Source organism: Carcharhinus amblyrhynchos, chromosome 8, assembly GCF_965287045.1.
Source record: "Carcharhinus amblyrhynchos chromosome 8, sCarAmb.v2.hapA, whole genome shotgun sequence".
Lineage (NCBI taxonomy): Eukaryota > Metazoa > Chordata > Chondrichthyes > Carcharhiniformes > Carcharhinidae > Carcharhinus > Carcharhinus amblyrhynchos.
The window spans coordinates 10,237,255-10,253,692 of NC_137331.1; the positions used below are offsets into that span (position 1 = coordinate 10,237,255).

The 16,438-nt window shown below is 42.3% G+C and overlaps 1 protein-coding gene across 1 annotated transcript in view; it reads right to left on the reverse strand.

The window, feature by feature from the left end:
- Positions 1-16,438, reverse strand: part of LOC145346438 (transcriptional activator GLI3-like) — a 350,295-nt gene that overhangs the window by 302,144 nt on the left and 31,713 nt on the right. Inside the window, exon 2 of the mRNA XM_080193632.1 lies at positions 4,551-4,713. Coding sequence (XP_080049758.1) covers positions 4,551-4,674 — 124 coding nt within the window. The 5' untranslated portion in view covers positions 4,675-4,713. The remainder of the gene's footprint in view (positions 1-4,550; positions 4,714-16,438) is intronic.

Here is a 16,438-nt window from a genome sequence, read left to right on the forward strand (position 1 = left end):
TTCAAACCAATTTCAATTAGAATCCAGGAGTTGTTATCACAGGTGCAGCAGAATGGGTCTGTAAGTGGAAAAGTCGTCTGTCCGTTCTGAAATGAAACCTTATCTGTAGCCACAAAGATGGCTGAGGACAGCCTATCTGTAATTTACTTTTTATCCTGTGTTAACTTAAGCTTACTTCTGTCACATGGAATTCCTACTACTTGCTGGTAGTGGGTAATCTAAAAGCTTAAGGAGTGTATGTGAGCATTGATCTTTTCTGCATGAACTTTCCTTTGTACATATGCTCCCTCCCCACAAATTTTAAATAACGCAAAATTACACACGGCTAAAGATCTGTGTGTTTTTTTTTAAATTTTGCAAACTTTGCATTAGTTTAAGCTACAGAAATCTAATGACAACTGCCGTCTCCACCCACTGCATTCCCAGAGGTTTTCTTTTGCAAGGACTGGAACGTCAGTATTTCATTAATTCTGCACCCAAGTGGAGAGGCTTTTCTCTCACCTCCTCCAGTCTCCTTTAGCAAATTATCCCATGACGGTAGATTTATTCTCTCAAAGACCCCAGACTTTGAGAAACAACAAAAGAATCAGAAGACTTTCTGGTCCACCTGCCTGGCGAATGATGAAGCAGGGAAAAGCATCCCCCAGAGAAACCAATCAAACCATTGTGTGGCACAGTCAGACCTTTTCAACTGTCAAACCAGGAGAGTTGGAAAAGAGATGAAAGAACTTGGGATGAAGCTACCATTTATATAAAGATACAGGAATGGTCTCCTAAGATTTAATAATTGGGATGGTACTCTTTAAAAAAAAATGCTTAAAAAAAAACCAGCATGAGCTAGCCTGACCGAGAGAGAAGAGAAAGTTAGTGGAAAATCCCCAGCCTTTACTAAACAACTTTCTGAATCAGGCATTTTAGATGAAGTCAAATGATGAACAGTTAAAGCCTGTAAAATCCACTTAGCAGACCTTAAGCTGTCAGAAAAATAAATTGTGCTGGCTTTTCAAAAACAAAATTAACAGCACTTTTTCTTTCAAATGATGCAGCATTATTTTCATCCCGGCTTTAAAAAAATAATAGCCAGGGGTTTTGTGAAACGAGAGGGTAACTGCAAAGAAACTCTGAAGCAATATTCATTTATAATTCAGGAACTTCTATATCCTCCTAACAAAAAAAAAGTGACTCTTTTTTTAAAACAAATCCTGGAATGTTTCCTTTTCATTTTGGTAGGTAGTGGGGAGAAAGAGGACAGCGGGGTTGCACGAAAGGTTTTCATAATAGGGCTAAAATCTGCCCTGTCCCAGGGGAGTCAGAGATCCTTATCAGCAACTGTGGATTGGGTTTCATGGCATTCCTTCTATCATGATGTGAGAATCCGCACACCACCGTCCGCCCCCTCCCCCCCCCCACCCTCCTCCTCCCCCCCTTTCAGAATGTTACATGCTGGCTAAGCTCTCCATATTGCTCACTGCCTCTTTTCAACTCTGACCCACACAACGTGAGTCACGTATTACTTCATTCTGACCATGAGGCCATAAATGGGTAAAAAGTTTTAACGCTCCTTTCACAGCAGCAGAGGCTGGGAAGTACGAGCTACTGCTGCAACAGGAAGTGTTCCTTGTAAGAGCCCCACTGTTTCTTTTTTTTCACTGCTACCCCAGGACGGGTTTTTTTTTTGGTTGTTCTCGCTTTGCCAAGCTCTACAAAATGAAAAATGCCCAACTAAAAAGAGGGGGAGGGAAATCTGGGTTGGGGATGAAGCCAGGATTCATCACTGTCGCCGCACTTTCAGTACCGGGACAGGCTGGGGGGAAAGAGGACATGGGAACAAGTGTCAACGATTTTAGTTCCTCCTGGTAGACTTCGAATTCTGCAACACTGCACAGTTAAAACCAGGAACTTCCACCTGCCCTTGGAACAAAAGAACAAGCAGATTTAAGAAAGACTGTGTTTGCTGCCAATGAGGTGCATGCAAAGTGGTACCAACGTAACACCTTGCCAGTTAGAGAGATCAGAATTCTACTCATTCTGCCAACCTCAGTGTGATACTCATCCTCTTCACTTCGGTCAAAATAAAAATTTAAACTCACAGCCATCCTCATGAGAACTGTCCCTGTTTTATAAAATCTGATAAACAACAGCATCTGCAGAAGGAGAAGGAAAAAAGGGGAGAGAGCTGAAGGTGGTGCTCTTGGTGGAGGGGAGAAAATAACTTTTAGTTTTATTTTGTGATGTATCATAGGAAAACCTGTGTGAAAATTGGCAGAGGAATTACAACATTGCTCCAAAACAGCAAGACCACTCCTGGCACTTTTTGTTTTAAATGGACAAAAAGAAAATTGGCTACTCTGACCTCCATATCTAATTTGCAGATCTGCAGCGTCATCCAACGAGACTGTGTACCATGATAATCAGGGCTCTTTTCTCACCCCCCAGGTGCGCTCTATTACCATGTTTTAAAAAAGGCTTAAAAAAAATCAAGTTTTTGACAATTATCAGCAGCCGTTTTGCACTGGCAAAAGACAGACTGTTAAAGAAAACAGTCACATCCTTAACATTAACGCAACTTTCATTAACTCACTGTGCTCCATAACAATAACTTCCCAGTAGCATTGTAGGTCAACCCATCGCACCTGGACAGCAGGTTTTCAAGAAGGCAGCTCACCACCAACTTCTCAAAGAACAGGGATGGGCAAATAAATGCTGGCCCGCCAGCAACGCTCATGTCCCATGAATGAATTTTTTTTTTAAAACTTGCGCACTAGAAGCCCATCTCAGATTCAGTTTGTGCAGAACTCATTTCAAGGTTCAGAGTTCTGTTCAAACATCATCAAATAACAAATCTTTAAAAACCTTCATAAATGATAAAGGGTAGCTGTCCTTTCAAGTAGATGAAAATCATCTGTATCAAGCAACCAAAGATATGTTTGCACATGTGGTAATACTTTCTCTGGTCCCAAGTGCAGTTTCAGAGCAGATGACACAAGAGAAGGGAGCAGGGCAGGATGGGACAAAAAGGACATTTACATGAAATCATGTACCACAAAGAGATGCCATTCAACCCATTATACTTCTGCCAGCTCTTAAGAATTATATTTTTAGTTCCACTGCCCTGCTCTTTCATACTAGCCATAAAAATATTCTCCCTTCAAGTATATACCCAATAACCTTTCAGAATTACCATGCTTTCACCATCCTTTCAAGCAGCACATTCCAGCTTTAAAGTCACCATAATCCCAGTGACCATGAGCTGCTCTCCCCTTTGAGGGGGAGAGCTGACAGGTGGTAATTTAACCTCGGGATCACCACATCTCAGGCAAGAGGCAAGGTCGAGAAGGCGGGGCCTTCATGAAAGAAATCTTCATACCCCCTCTGGTTCTTTTTGCCAGTTTACCTAAATCCTGTCCTTAAGTGACCAAACTTTCTGCGTCTTTCTCCTTACTTACTGTTCCAAAACAAGCACAATTTTAAATCCCCCTTAACCTTCCCTGCTTGAAGGGAACAATTCCATTTTCCCCATGCTCGCCATATAGTTAACATTTCTTTTATTCATTTGAGGGACATGGTGTCTCTGGCTGGCCAGCATTTATTGCTCATCCCTAGTTGCCTTTGTTTAGAGGGCAGTTGAGAGTCAACCCCATTGCAGTGACTCTGGAATCACATGTAGGCCAGACTAGGTAAGGACAGCAGATTTCCTTCCCGAAAAGGACATTAGTAAACTAGACAATCGACAGTGGTTTCATGGTCATCAGTAGATTCTTAATTCCGAATTTTTTTTAAATTCAAATTCCACCATCTGCTGTGGTGGGATTTGAACCCAGGTCCTCAGAACATTCGCTGAGTTTCTGGATTAATAGTCTAGCAATAATACCACTCGGCCATCGCCTCCCCATTCCTCATCCCTGCACCCAAACCATAATTTTCATCCTCTCAGCATGTGAAAGTTGGTCCCCAGTTGTGGGCACAGGATACGTGCAGCTTTCGTGCCTCAGTCTGAACCTAACATTGTCTTCACAGATTAGGGAACTCAGCAAGTCAGGTTTCCAATGAGTGGGCTCCAACTTGGATCACTTTCCACTCATCTGTACTCCCCGTGCCCATTCTCCCCACGCATAAACCAGAAACCATACATACGGCAAAACCAAGCACCATATCCTCAATAATGACAGCTCCACCACACAGGCAGAATGCTCCAAAGCACATTTAAAATTAGGAAGGAAAATCAATTTGCACACATAGCCAACTAGCAACAACTCTTGCCAAACCCATGAAAAGAAGAGGAGCAAAAAAATGATAAATCTCAACTTACAAAAAAACAGTTTTAACTGGAACAGAACTCAGCATCATAAAAAGAAAAAAAATACGCTGCACTGGCTTTATATCAGGGATTACTTTCATTCCAAATTCTTCTTCCTCCACCCACTGCCAACACTTTCCCAAAACAAACAGCAATCCAGGTGCAGCTGATCCATTCATGAGGAATGCTGTGAACAAAAAAAAATAATTGCTGCTCTCACTGTGAGCAAATCCCTGTACACTACACTACTTACCATTGGATGTTGTACTGGAGGCTATGGCTTTTTCACTGACATCTGTGCGAGACGATCCCTTTACAATGGAATTTTCTACTTTTTTCTTCTCAGCTGCAGTAGTAGTGTGTGACTGGGCATCCATGGTGATGTTTCATTACCTCAGATCTTAACACCAGCACAGCTACAAGGCAAAGAAATGAAACGATATTTTAAACTGAAATCCACATCTTCGTGGCATACAAAACTTCACAAGTTTGTAGTCAGCTATGATAATATGTTAAAGAACCTATTACACTTAAGCAAACTTTTCCAGTGCTCTTACAATCTTAACACTTAGGAAGACGTTTTTCAAATCATTGAAGCTGTAGGAATAAGCAACGGCACCAGCCACAACTTTCCTGAAAACCTGCCTCATAGTTTCATTTTAAAATATTTGCATCCCACCACCAAACAATGAAATAAAGATCTACTTTTCAATTATTGCTGCAGCAAATTGCAATTTAAACTTGTCAATACACATCAATTCTCACAGGTAATCAGTAGCAAAAGCAGCTTTCTAACATTTCACAGTCTAGACAAAGGCAGCTGCACGCCTTTTGTATTTGTGAACAAGTTTAAAAGGCGAGTACCCGAGACCTTATTTTTTTTTAGCATAATCCTGCTAATACTAATCAGAACACAGGTGTGCCTTTCTGGTTAAAGCTCAGTTATGGATTTTAGCCAAAAGGAGTAGAAACATTAAACATACCCAAAGTATAGCAGACATTTGGTACATTTGCAGCAACTGGCAGAAATCTAAATTTTATTGGAGTCAAATGCATTTCATCAAAAATCATGCCCAAAACAAATCAGTATATCCGATCGTGATAATTTACGCAGCTTAATAAAAGTTTGCAATTGCCACAGACTTCCCAAATGGTCATTGTACAGATCTTGAAAGCGAACGGGTGTGCATTCTGAGGAATGCATCAGTATTGTCTCGTATGAAACCCTTGCAAAATAACCCTGAGATTTTATGTGACTGTCATCAGCCACAGTGAAAACCTGAAGAAAACTATTTATACCACCTGTAACATGAGCTGGTCTTTATGGTCTGCTTTTTCCCTTCCATTTATCAAAACTAATTGATAAACTTTGTCTGCCCTTTCTTAACTTACAATCCCTCTGTAATGGCTCATCTTCTCTTGGATTTCCTCCATGCTTTGTTTTTTTTTTCATTTCCTACCATGACTTGATCCTCACTTTGTTTCTCCATCACCTATTTTTTTCATCACGCAGTCTTACTTTTATTCATTTCATTAGTAACTGCTTTGCCTCCTCTGGGAAGAGCTGTCCAAAACAGCAGTGTCACAGCATTCATCATCATTACATCAGCAGCAAGAAAGTTCACACTGATTGTTATCAGCGTAAAGAGCACTCTGATCACTGTGCAAGCAAACATAACATGTTTAATTTTTAAGAAATAAGCCTGAGTATTTGTGGTGTTCAGCTGTACAGCTTTGATCTGCTCTATTCAAAGTAGTCTTTGGGGATACAATCAAACTCGAACAATGTAAACTATAAAAGAGAAGAGAAACAGAAGAGGAGGAGAGAGAAACGAGCAGGAAATTAGACTCTGAGCTCAAGCATAAAGGACTATTTATCAGCCCAATTGAATTGACTGACAAAATATCATGGGGATTTAGGAATTCGACAAAACTGTGCAACAAATAAATTCAAATCTAGATGATGTATAAAAACAACAAGATCTTCAATTTACCGATTAATATATTCAACAAAGCCAAATCTTGGACCCATGCAGGTCTTGTTCTATTAAAGCTTTGCCCTGCTATTGCTGTGCGCCTATGCAGTGCTCCTGGGTGAATGGACAACATATCAATTTCACATTGCAAAGAAATTGATACCGAGTTTGTAAAAACTGATCTGTGGTAACTGCAACAATAAAAATCAATTTAAAAATTGAATTTACCATTTTTTCAGAACCAATTAATTCAGCAAGCTATCTATTCAGGATTGAAACTTAACAGAATGTAAAATAGACGCACAAGAGAAAAAAAAGTACTTTCCATAAATATCTTATTTATAATAAGATATTATTTATAATAAGATATTTATCATAAAGGCATTTTGTTTTCTAAAATGATTGAAGCAGCTTCAATTTCCTTTTACAAGCTAAAACTTAACACAATCTCTCATTATTCTTCTAAAATGAAGCTTACTCCATCTTTTAAATACCAGATTAGTTAGATGAGTTGCTTAAAGTCAAGCAGCAACAACAACAATCTGTTGGTGCCAGGCAGCACTTTCAACTGGATTAAAGGATTTCAATTAGCCTTTTGCATTTTGCCATTTATTTAATCTCAACATTAAGGTCTGCTGGTGCCTTTACCACTGCTTTAACCAACATTGCTTCGATTTACTCTGGGAACCGGGTATAATCTTTGCAAATACGATCATTAAGAATGGCACAGCTTTGTAACATTCATATAAAAATCTCATTCAAACAAAAAAAATGAAGAATAGTGTATATAATTGAAATACAACTGAAGTACAGTAAAGGCAAGCCATGCGACATCAACGGAAAAAACAAAATTAGCATATGTTTTTCATCCATTCAAGAGATGTCAGCATTACTGGCAAGGCCAGCATTTATTTCTGAACTGTTTTGATTAGGTGATGATGTGCCATCTTCTTAAGCTGCTTCAGTCCATGTGGAGAAAGTACTTACAACTGAACTGTCAGGTAGGAAATTCGAAGGTTTTGATGTAGCGACAACGAAGGACATTATGCCCCCCAAACAGTATAGTGTGCGATCTGTAGGGGAAGCTGGAGGTGACGGTGCTTGGTAGCACCTATTGCCCAAGCTGGTAAAGGTCACAAGTTTGGGAGCTGCTATCAAAGAAACTTTGGTGATGATTTGCTGCAGTAGATGGAATGCAATGTTGCCTTGTTGGCGGAGGGAACTCTGCACTTAAGGTGGTGGATGGATTGTCAAGCGAGTGTTTTGTCCTGGATAGTATTGAGCTTTCAGTGTTATTGGAACATCACTCACCCTAATAAGTGGAGAGCATTCCATTAAACTCTCCGACTTGTGTTTCATACGTTGTAGGAAGGCTTTGGGAATTCAGTACAGTGAACCGCTTGCCACAGAATTCCCAGCACCTTGCCTGGTCTGGTAACTACAACATTTATGCGGTTATTCAGAAAGATAGGGCTTCAGCTCCACAAGGACACTGCAGCTTCTACAAATACTGTCATGGACAGATGCACCTACCAAGTAGTTTTTAGTTTATTTATTGTCGTCACCTTAACACTACAATGAAGTTACTGTGAGAATCCCCTAGTCGCCACACTTTAGCACCTGTCAGGGTACACTGAGGGAGAATTTAACATGGCCAGTGCACCTAATCAGCACACCTTTTGGACTATGGGAGGAAACCGGAGCATCCAGAGGAAATCCATGCAGACACAGGAAGAATGTGCAGACTCTACACAGAGCCCCGAGCTGGGATTCAAACCCAGGTCCCTGGCATTGATAGGCAGCAGTTTGGTAAGAACAAGGTCAATTAAGTTCTTCACTCATGTTGGTTCTGTGACTACCCATTGCAGATCCAGGCTGGCAGCTATGTCCTTCAGTATTCAATCAGCTTGGACAATAATGGTGCTACTGAGTCCCTCTCCATGAACAACATTATCACCCAGAGTACATTCAGAGTCTTTCCCACGTTCAGTGCTTCTTCCAACTGGTGTTCAACATGGAGGAGTATTGATAAAACACGTTTAGAAAGGGCAGTAGATGGTGATTAGAGAAAGCTTCCTAGCCTTTGTTTGACCTGTTGCCGTGAGACTTCTTGGGGTCCAGAGTCAATGTTAAGGACTCTATCCCACAGCCCTGCCACTTTTGGTGGATTTGTCCTGTTGATGGGACAGAAAATGCCCAGGGTTAGTGATGGAGGAATTTGGGACATTAGCTGTAAGGTATGGTTCAGTAAGTAGAACCATGTCAAGTTGTTGCTTGACTCATTTGCAAGACAACTCTCCTAACTTTGGCACAAGTTTCCAAAAGTTAGCGAGGAGCACTCTGCAGGGTCAACTGGGCTGTGTGCGCCTTTGTAACGTCCAAATCCAATGCTGAGGTTAATGCCAAGTGTTCCATACATTTTATTCTTATTACGTGTTGCCTTATACTCTGGTACAACTAAATGCTGGGTCATTTCAGAGAGATGTTAAGAGTCACTAATATTGTTTTATGGTTCTGGAGTCACATATGTCACTAGCCCAGTAACATAACCACTGCGCTATTGTTCTTGGTTTTATATACAAAGGAAAAATAAACAAATGCTATCATAATAATCATTCTGACTTGGAACTTAATTGCTGCTCCTTCACTGTCGCTGGGTCAAAATCCTGGAAACTCCATCCCTAATAATTGTAGGTGTACCTACACTTCAGGGACAGCAGCAGCTCACCATCACTTTCTCAAAAGCAATTAGGGATGAGCAATAAATGTTGGCCTAGCCAACGATGCTCAAATCCAGTAAATGAATTTGAAAAATTAACATCTTTGACTAGCTAAACATCATAAAACACTTTATAAGAGCATAAGCAAGCAAAAATTGACATCAAGTCAAACAAGGTGACATTAGGATACAAGCTTGGTAAAAGAAGTAGCACTGTAGTAGGAGAGTTGAGGACCTGAGGGGCAGAACTCCTGAATTTAGTTGCACGCATAAGCTATTGGTTTGAAGGAAGCCATGGATGTCCAACAAACCAGACTAAGTGGAAGGCAGAAGTCTCAAAGATCTATAAGGCTGAAGGACCTTACAGATATACAGAGCTGTGAGGCATGGAAGGGAGTTGAACACAAGGATTTAAGCTGCTACGTTTACGCTCTTGGACCAAAGAAAGCTGCCCTGTGCAAAAGTCTGCGGTGAATGGGGGCTCTTATTGGTTTTCTTTGGCCAAAAACACTTGTTCTTTTATATTTTTCCTCCCCTCTTACAAAGGGGCAGGCTAAGTGTTCAACAGCTGCCAGCAAGCCTCCAGTACTACCTTATGACCAAGTCCAGGCTGTCCACAAGCTGAACGACAGTGTAGCACACCAGGACAAAACCAACTTCGTCCTTGTTCAGGATAATCGCACATTATCCAGGGGGGACTGGCTTAACACAGTGAGGAGCAGAAACTTGGACTAAAGTTTCCTCTTCCCAAATACCGAGGAGCGAGGCCAACTGTGGTATTCAACTCAAAACTGTTCCTTCAAGTTGAGGCCGGCCCAAGAAAACTAAGTGTGGGGTGTGTGGCGACTGAGTCACTGCGGCTAAGCAACACCAATATTGCAAAGACACGATTTCCTGTAGGGGTTTTGGGGTTGGGGGTGGCTTTGCCTTCATGGACCAATGAATATTTGAAAAAGAGGGTACCACGGCAACCCTGGAGCCCACTGAAAACCACCAGGATTTATATGGCAGTGTTCTCACCTAATAGAACAGAATTATAGAATCCCTAGAGCACAGAAGGAGGACATTTGGCCCATCAAGTCTGTATCAACCACAGTCCCACCCAAGCCCTATTCCTGTAAACCCATGCATTTACTTTGCTAAACCCCTTAATGCTAGGGTCAGTTTAACATGGCCAATCAACCCATCTTTGATCTGTGGGAGGAAACTGGAGCACCTGGAGGAAACCCAGATAGACACGGGGACAATGTGCAAACTCCACACAGATTGTAGCCCGAGGTTAAAATTAAACCTCGGATCCTGGTGCTGTGAAGCAATAGTGCTAATCACTGTGCCACCCATGTTGTAGGTGTCCAGTTCCCACCACCACTGGTAAAATGGCAGTAGAGGCAAGCAAAGTCCTGTCATTATCAGTAAAACAGCTCCTTAGGGATCCTGGTGGATGGACCATCTGCCCCACAATTGGCAAAATAAAATGGTAGCAGCACAAGTCAGGTAACTCCACTCATCGCTCCACAACCCCTACCAAGGTTTTTTCACTATCCTTCTCACCTCCAAGCCCAACCCTTAAGGACTCAACACTCAGCCCCTTGAATTAGACCATTAGTCTGCCCTTCTCCGTGACTGATGCTGAAACTGGGTTTGACCCAGGACATTATTCTCAGACCTCCTGAAAGCCACTGATGGTTTGATCCAACATCTCCAGAAGGCTTCAGTAGATTTTAAGACTTGATTGTGCTATGTCTTATATAAGAAAATAGACTGCTTTCCACATTGATATCACCAAAATGCCAGTCCTTTTGGCCAGGGAAGTTAAGACATGTGGAGATAACCAAAGAAATCACATTACTCTTGTTATTACTTGAGAGCGAGGTGTGGAAGATTTCATTAGAGATTAGTTGTTGCAGGTCAGTCTGGTGGCATTGTGGCTTCGCAACATATACTGACATGTACAGTTTTTCTCCAGGCAGGGAATGGTTCAGAACAAGGGAGGATAAGAGCACGTCAAGGGAGTGGATTTTCTTTCCTTTATAACGTCTATTACATTTAAGAATGGGTGGGAATAATTTCACTCGTATTGAATATTAACTCAGAAAACATCAAGATATGATGCCCCAGAGCAGAATGCTGGTGAAGCCTATTCAAAGCACACTCTATAGGGGTTGCAAGCAGTTTTTATTAAGACTGAAAACGGTCAACAATTTAGTGATTGCATACACAATCAGACAGACAGGAGTCTGGGGGCACCTTTAACCCCAAAGACAGCTGATTTGATCAGATGAATGTTAAAATGTTAATAATCTTAAAACCTGAGATGAACTTGGTGTGGTGATGTCGCGTTCATGAGAGGGCACGCAACTAATCTGCTCCCAGGGTGCAAGGTGCTCACTTAAATATTTTAATGAAGCTATCTGCCTCCATTTTAAATTTTAGGCTGGCCACCTGGGTTTCCTAGGAGAGAAAAACTTCTGAATCCACAAAGTGTCTTTCAAGTGCTGCTCGTGGGCCAAGAATACTTTCTCCCACCTCACCACCACCGTCCACATACAATATCCCCCAAGCTACGAATCCAGGCTGATTACCCTTACTCACCCCTACCCCTTTCAGACACTTCTCCTCTGAGCTCCACAACTGTGGCCTATAACTGCTACTCCCTTCCCCGGCCAATCCTTCCAACTTCTCCTCATTCTCAATCCTTGCCAATTATCCTCCTAACCCATCCTCCACTACCTGGCCTCCAAATCTTCTTCATCCCTCCCCATGCCAAGACCAGGCCTTCTCATGAAAACTCTCCAATTTCCAACTTCCAACCTTTTCTGCTCACGCCATCGTTCCTAATCCCTCCCTCTTCACCACTCTCTGACTGCAATATGGTGTCGCAGACCTATTCAGCCAACAACCAGCTAGCCCCTCAATTTGGCTGGCTGGCTGTGGTCAAGAAACAAAGGCAAAAATGTTATATAGATCCTGCCAACTCAGCAGGACCTGAAGTAATCCCATTCTTCTGGGATTTAGTGAATACAAATTGTATCCCCTTCCTGCATTCCCTCCCCAGCATGACAGTGACGTCTCCTCTGAGGCAAGATAAAACAGTTAGGTGACCCTGGAATAGATGGCCCATCCTGAGTTTTCTCTTTGGGAGAATGATCACTGTTGCTACCTTATTAAAAGTGTACTCTGCTGAACCACTGAAAGCATAGAGCGGTTTCTCAAGGCATAGGCATGGAGATGACTTCGTCTTGCCATTCCCATCTTGTACTGATGTTCTGCAATGACGTAGTTATCTGTCAACACTCAGTAAGTAGATGAATGACGAACAGTGCCGTGCCCATTGTCTCCTCCATTGTCCTCTCACCACCCATCTATCACAATGTGCCTGTAGTGTTTATCCTTGACCAGGACGCTTACATCCGTACATTGTCACAGCATAACAATGTAACTGAGGGGGAGTAACCCAATAGAATGGACAATGGTTAGACAGCACAGCATGCTATCTTGGAATCACAACTGCAACATTCTTGGCACCAAGCACTGTGCAGAGCCACTCTCTCCAACACACCATTAACAGGAATGATAGTGACAGCTATGAGTGCACGTAAACACACAATATTGATTGAAAGCACTGTAATCTGAATTGCTCGTGACACTTTTTGGCTTACATTTCACGTGGAGGAGCTGCGGGGAAAGGATGGGTTCAGTTGCCCCACACTTTTCTGATCAGGACGATCAAGTGTTAGTGGAAGAGGTCCAGAGTTGAGCGACCTGGTCAAGGATAAACAGTGTAGGCACATCGCGATCTTCCATGTAACCTTCTGGTCTTCAAAATCCACCTGCCACAACTTCAAATTGCAGGTCCAGTGATTACAACAGGAAAGCACAAGCATTTGTAGATTTGGTGCCAGGAGAGGTTCAATGGCCTGTTGGATTCCAGCAAGCTTGGCTCATCCACATAGAGGACCAAGGGAAGGATCACTTCTGCATGCAGCAGCTGATGTGTGAAATACGTCACACACCTCTGCTTCAGCATTGAAGCCTGTATTTGTAAGCTGTGCAAGTGCACACAGAACAGGTGTGAATGAGCAATGTGATACACAGACATGGTGAAGAGAAATATCCCTCTTCTACAAGATATCAGGTTAACATAACACCAAGAGCAGCACCAGTCACACCTAAAAATGAAGTGTCAACTTGGTGAAGCTACAACAAAGGACTACTTGAGTGCAAACTCAAGTAATGGACAAAGTGATTCCACAGCTAATGATCAGAGCTAAGCTCTGCAGTCCTGCCACGTCCAGTGAACGATGATAGACAATTAAACAACTCACTGGAGAAGATCCCCAAGCTCAATGATGGGGAAGCTGAGCACATCAATACAAAACATGAAGTTGATGCATTTGGTACAATCTCCAGCCAAGTGCCAGGTGAATGATGCATCTCAGCCTCCTCCAAAGGTTCCCAGGATCACAGATGCCAATCTTCAGCCAATTTGATTCACTCCAAGTGATATCAAGAAAAAGCTGAAGGCACTGGATACTGCAATGGCTATAGGCCCTGACAACATTCTGGCAATAGTATGGACTTTTGCTCCTGAACTTGCCATGCCTCTAGCCAAGCTGATCCAGTACAGCTACAACACTGGCATCTACCCAACAATGTGGAAAATTGTCCAGATAACCCCTGTACACATCAAGCAATACAGTCAATTAATTACTGCCCCATCAGACTACTCTCAATCATCATTAAAATGATGGAAGGTGTCATTAACAGTGCTATCAAGCAGCATTTGTTTAGCAACAACCTCTTCACTAGCGCTCTGCTTGGGTTTCACCAGGGTCAATTAGCTCCTGACCTCATTGTAGGTTCAAACATGGACAAAAGAGCTGTGTAACTCCAGAAGTGAGGCAAGAGTGACTGCCCTTGACGTCAAGGTTGCATTTTACTGGGTGTGGCTTCAAGGAACATGAGCAATATTGCAATCAATGGGAATCAGGGGGAAAACACTCTGCTGGTTGGAGTCACAACAACAGGTTCTTTAGGTGGAAGCATGTCACCAGGATCTGATAGATGGTAATTATGATAACAGAGGACTTTATGAGAACCTATTTTGCACAAGAACGCATCTGACGATGTTCCCCGCCTACAGGGCATCAGACCTGGCTACAGATCACCATATATCCCAGCTGTTTTGTCAATGACAACCTCAAAAGGTTCTGAATTTCTAGAATGGATTGAGGCTGCCTCCTCCTCATCGTCTTCCTGTGCTTCAGAGCTCAGCCCATGATCTTGTCATCTCCCATTTCCAAGATCTTTGCAGTTCAAATGCACCACCCCACTATTATTCTTGATACCCTTGCTGGGGCATACTGCAGGGCTCCACCTGAATGATCGAGGTACCTGAAAAGCATTTTTAAAATGATGACTTTCTTCATTATGCTCCTTGTGATCACATGGCTGCTGTTGTAGTTGCACTCTGTCTTAGTTTGCAGACTCTTAAACAGGGTTATTATTCAGGTTCTTAAGGGGTAGCCCTTGTCTCCTAGAAGCTAACCACGTATGTGTGTTAGTGGCTGAATTAACTGAAGGGATTCCTCGGTATGAAGGAGTCACGGTAGCTGCCAAGAACCATCGAATGCACATTAAGAAAATCTTGCTGCGGTCACAAACCACCTGGACATTGTTAGCCAAAGTCCTTCCGATCAAAGGCATGCTGAGCTGAGGCCTTGATGGTGCAATCGATAACAACCCTCCATCTGAGGGAAGGCTGCTTATTGGGCAAAAGATTGAGATGTTAAATCTACAATGCACCCCAATTTAAGCAAATAGGGCATTAGTTACTTAATGCATCTGTGAACTGTTGACTGGGATGTACTAGACATGTCTCCTCATAAGCCCTGAAAAGATCCCAAGAGCAATGGTATCTTTATAGCTGCTGGAAGAGTATGGGCATTGATGGAGTGTGGCTCTAGTTGTGCCTGGAGCATCCAAAATTTGTCTGTTGCCCGCCTATGGCTTAGCCTCAGCTGCCTTTGGCATTCGTTCTGCATCACATCAAGTTATGATATGCCAGGTCTGTAACCCTTCCCACAGGGCAGAACCAACCTGAATGCCTCTCCTCATCCTCCTCCCTGACACACCTCTTCCTCCTGCCTTCTGAATGCCCACACTGACAGGCTTCTGTAGCCCGTGTGGCGCTAATCTTCAACCTTGCTTCGCAGGAAGCACAATGTGCCCTTTTCAAGCACAAAATTATTTCTGGCACCTTGGTGGAGAAGTGGGTCAGGGCAAAAGAAATTGTCCTACGAACCTCCCGTCCTCCTACCCCCTGGGCTTAAGGTAAGATAGTTGGTAAATGGGTTTGTGTCAATTCTGCCACAATGAAGACAAGTTTATAGCTAATTCTATCGGGGTACCTTCACAACTCTAAAGGGTACATAGGCTATCTAAAGAAATGAACCAAAAAAGTGAAAAAAAAGTAAATTTTATTTATTAGTCACAAGTAAAGCTTACATTAACACAGCAATGAAGTTACTGTGAAATTCACGTAGTTGCCACACTCTGGCACCTGTTCAGGTCAATACACCTAACTTTTCAGACCTGCTCTTACCAGGCCTACTTTATGTATCTTGGGTTCCACACTCTTGGCCTATTAAAATCCGACTGGAATAGAGGCAGCTGGTGACTCAAATGGCCAGCATCCTTCATGAACCACGAATGTGCAAAATGCATCCTGCCCCCATTAGGAAAGAAAAGGATGTGTTCGGGGGGCAGGACTGGTGATTTCTGGGCTCATCTGCCATTTTTGTCAAAATAGAGGCTCTCTGTCATGGTGAAAATCCTGGTCAAGTAGATAGATATCAAAATGATGCTTTTCATTTTTAATTCTGTCTTTTAAATGTCCTTATTTGTAAGTTAGTCAGTATTTCTTGAAACATTTGAGATGTTGTTAACGAAAAAATTGAAAACTGTATACTTGGGGTTCACTGTAGTTTGGACTGCAGGTTTGAGCATACTTCAACATGATATTGATCTTACAATGTCCTGTAAATCAGCACAATATTAGGTGTTATTTAAAAAAAAACCCAGACTCTAATCACAAGTTAAATCAGTTGACGCCTAGCATTATACTAAAAGCAGTCTTCATTTCTCTCTTATTCTAATTTAAGATGTAATCAAGCAGTTCCTTCAGTAACCTGCGTAAATAGACACTTCTATAGCAAGTAAGTGTATTGGGAAATGCAATACTCTTAGCCAGTGCCATCCACTTCAGTAACATTAAAGCTGTTTTGTATTTCAACAAAAAAAAAGGTCTCCATCACCATAACAAAGAGCAAGAGGTGAAGTCACCCATCAAATCCCCTTCTCAATAACAGGAATACTGCTTTGGGTATGATCTTGCTTATTCTTTGAATGCAGTTCAACCTCGGCACACACATGAATACGCTATTA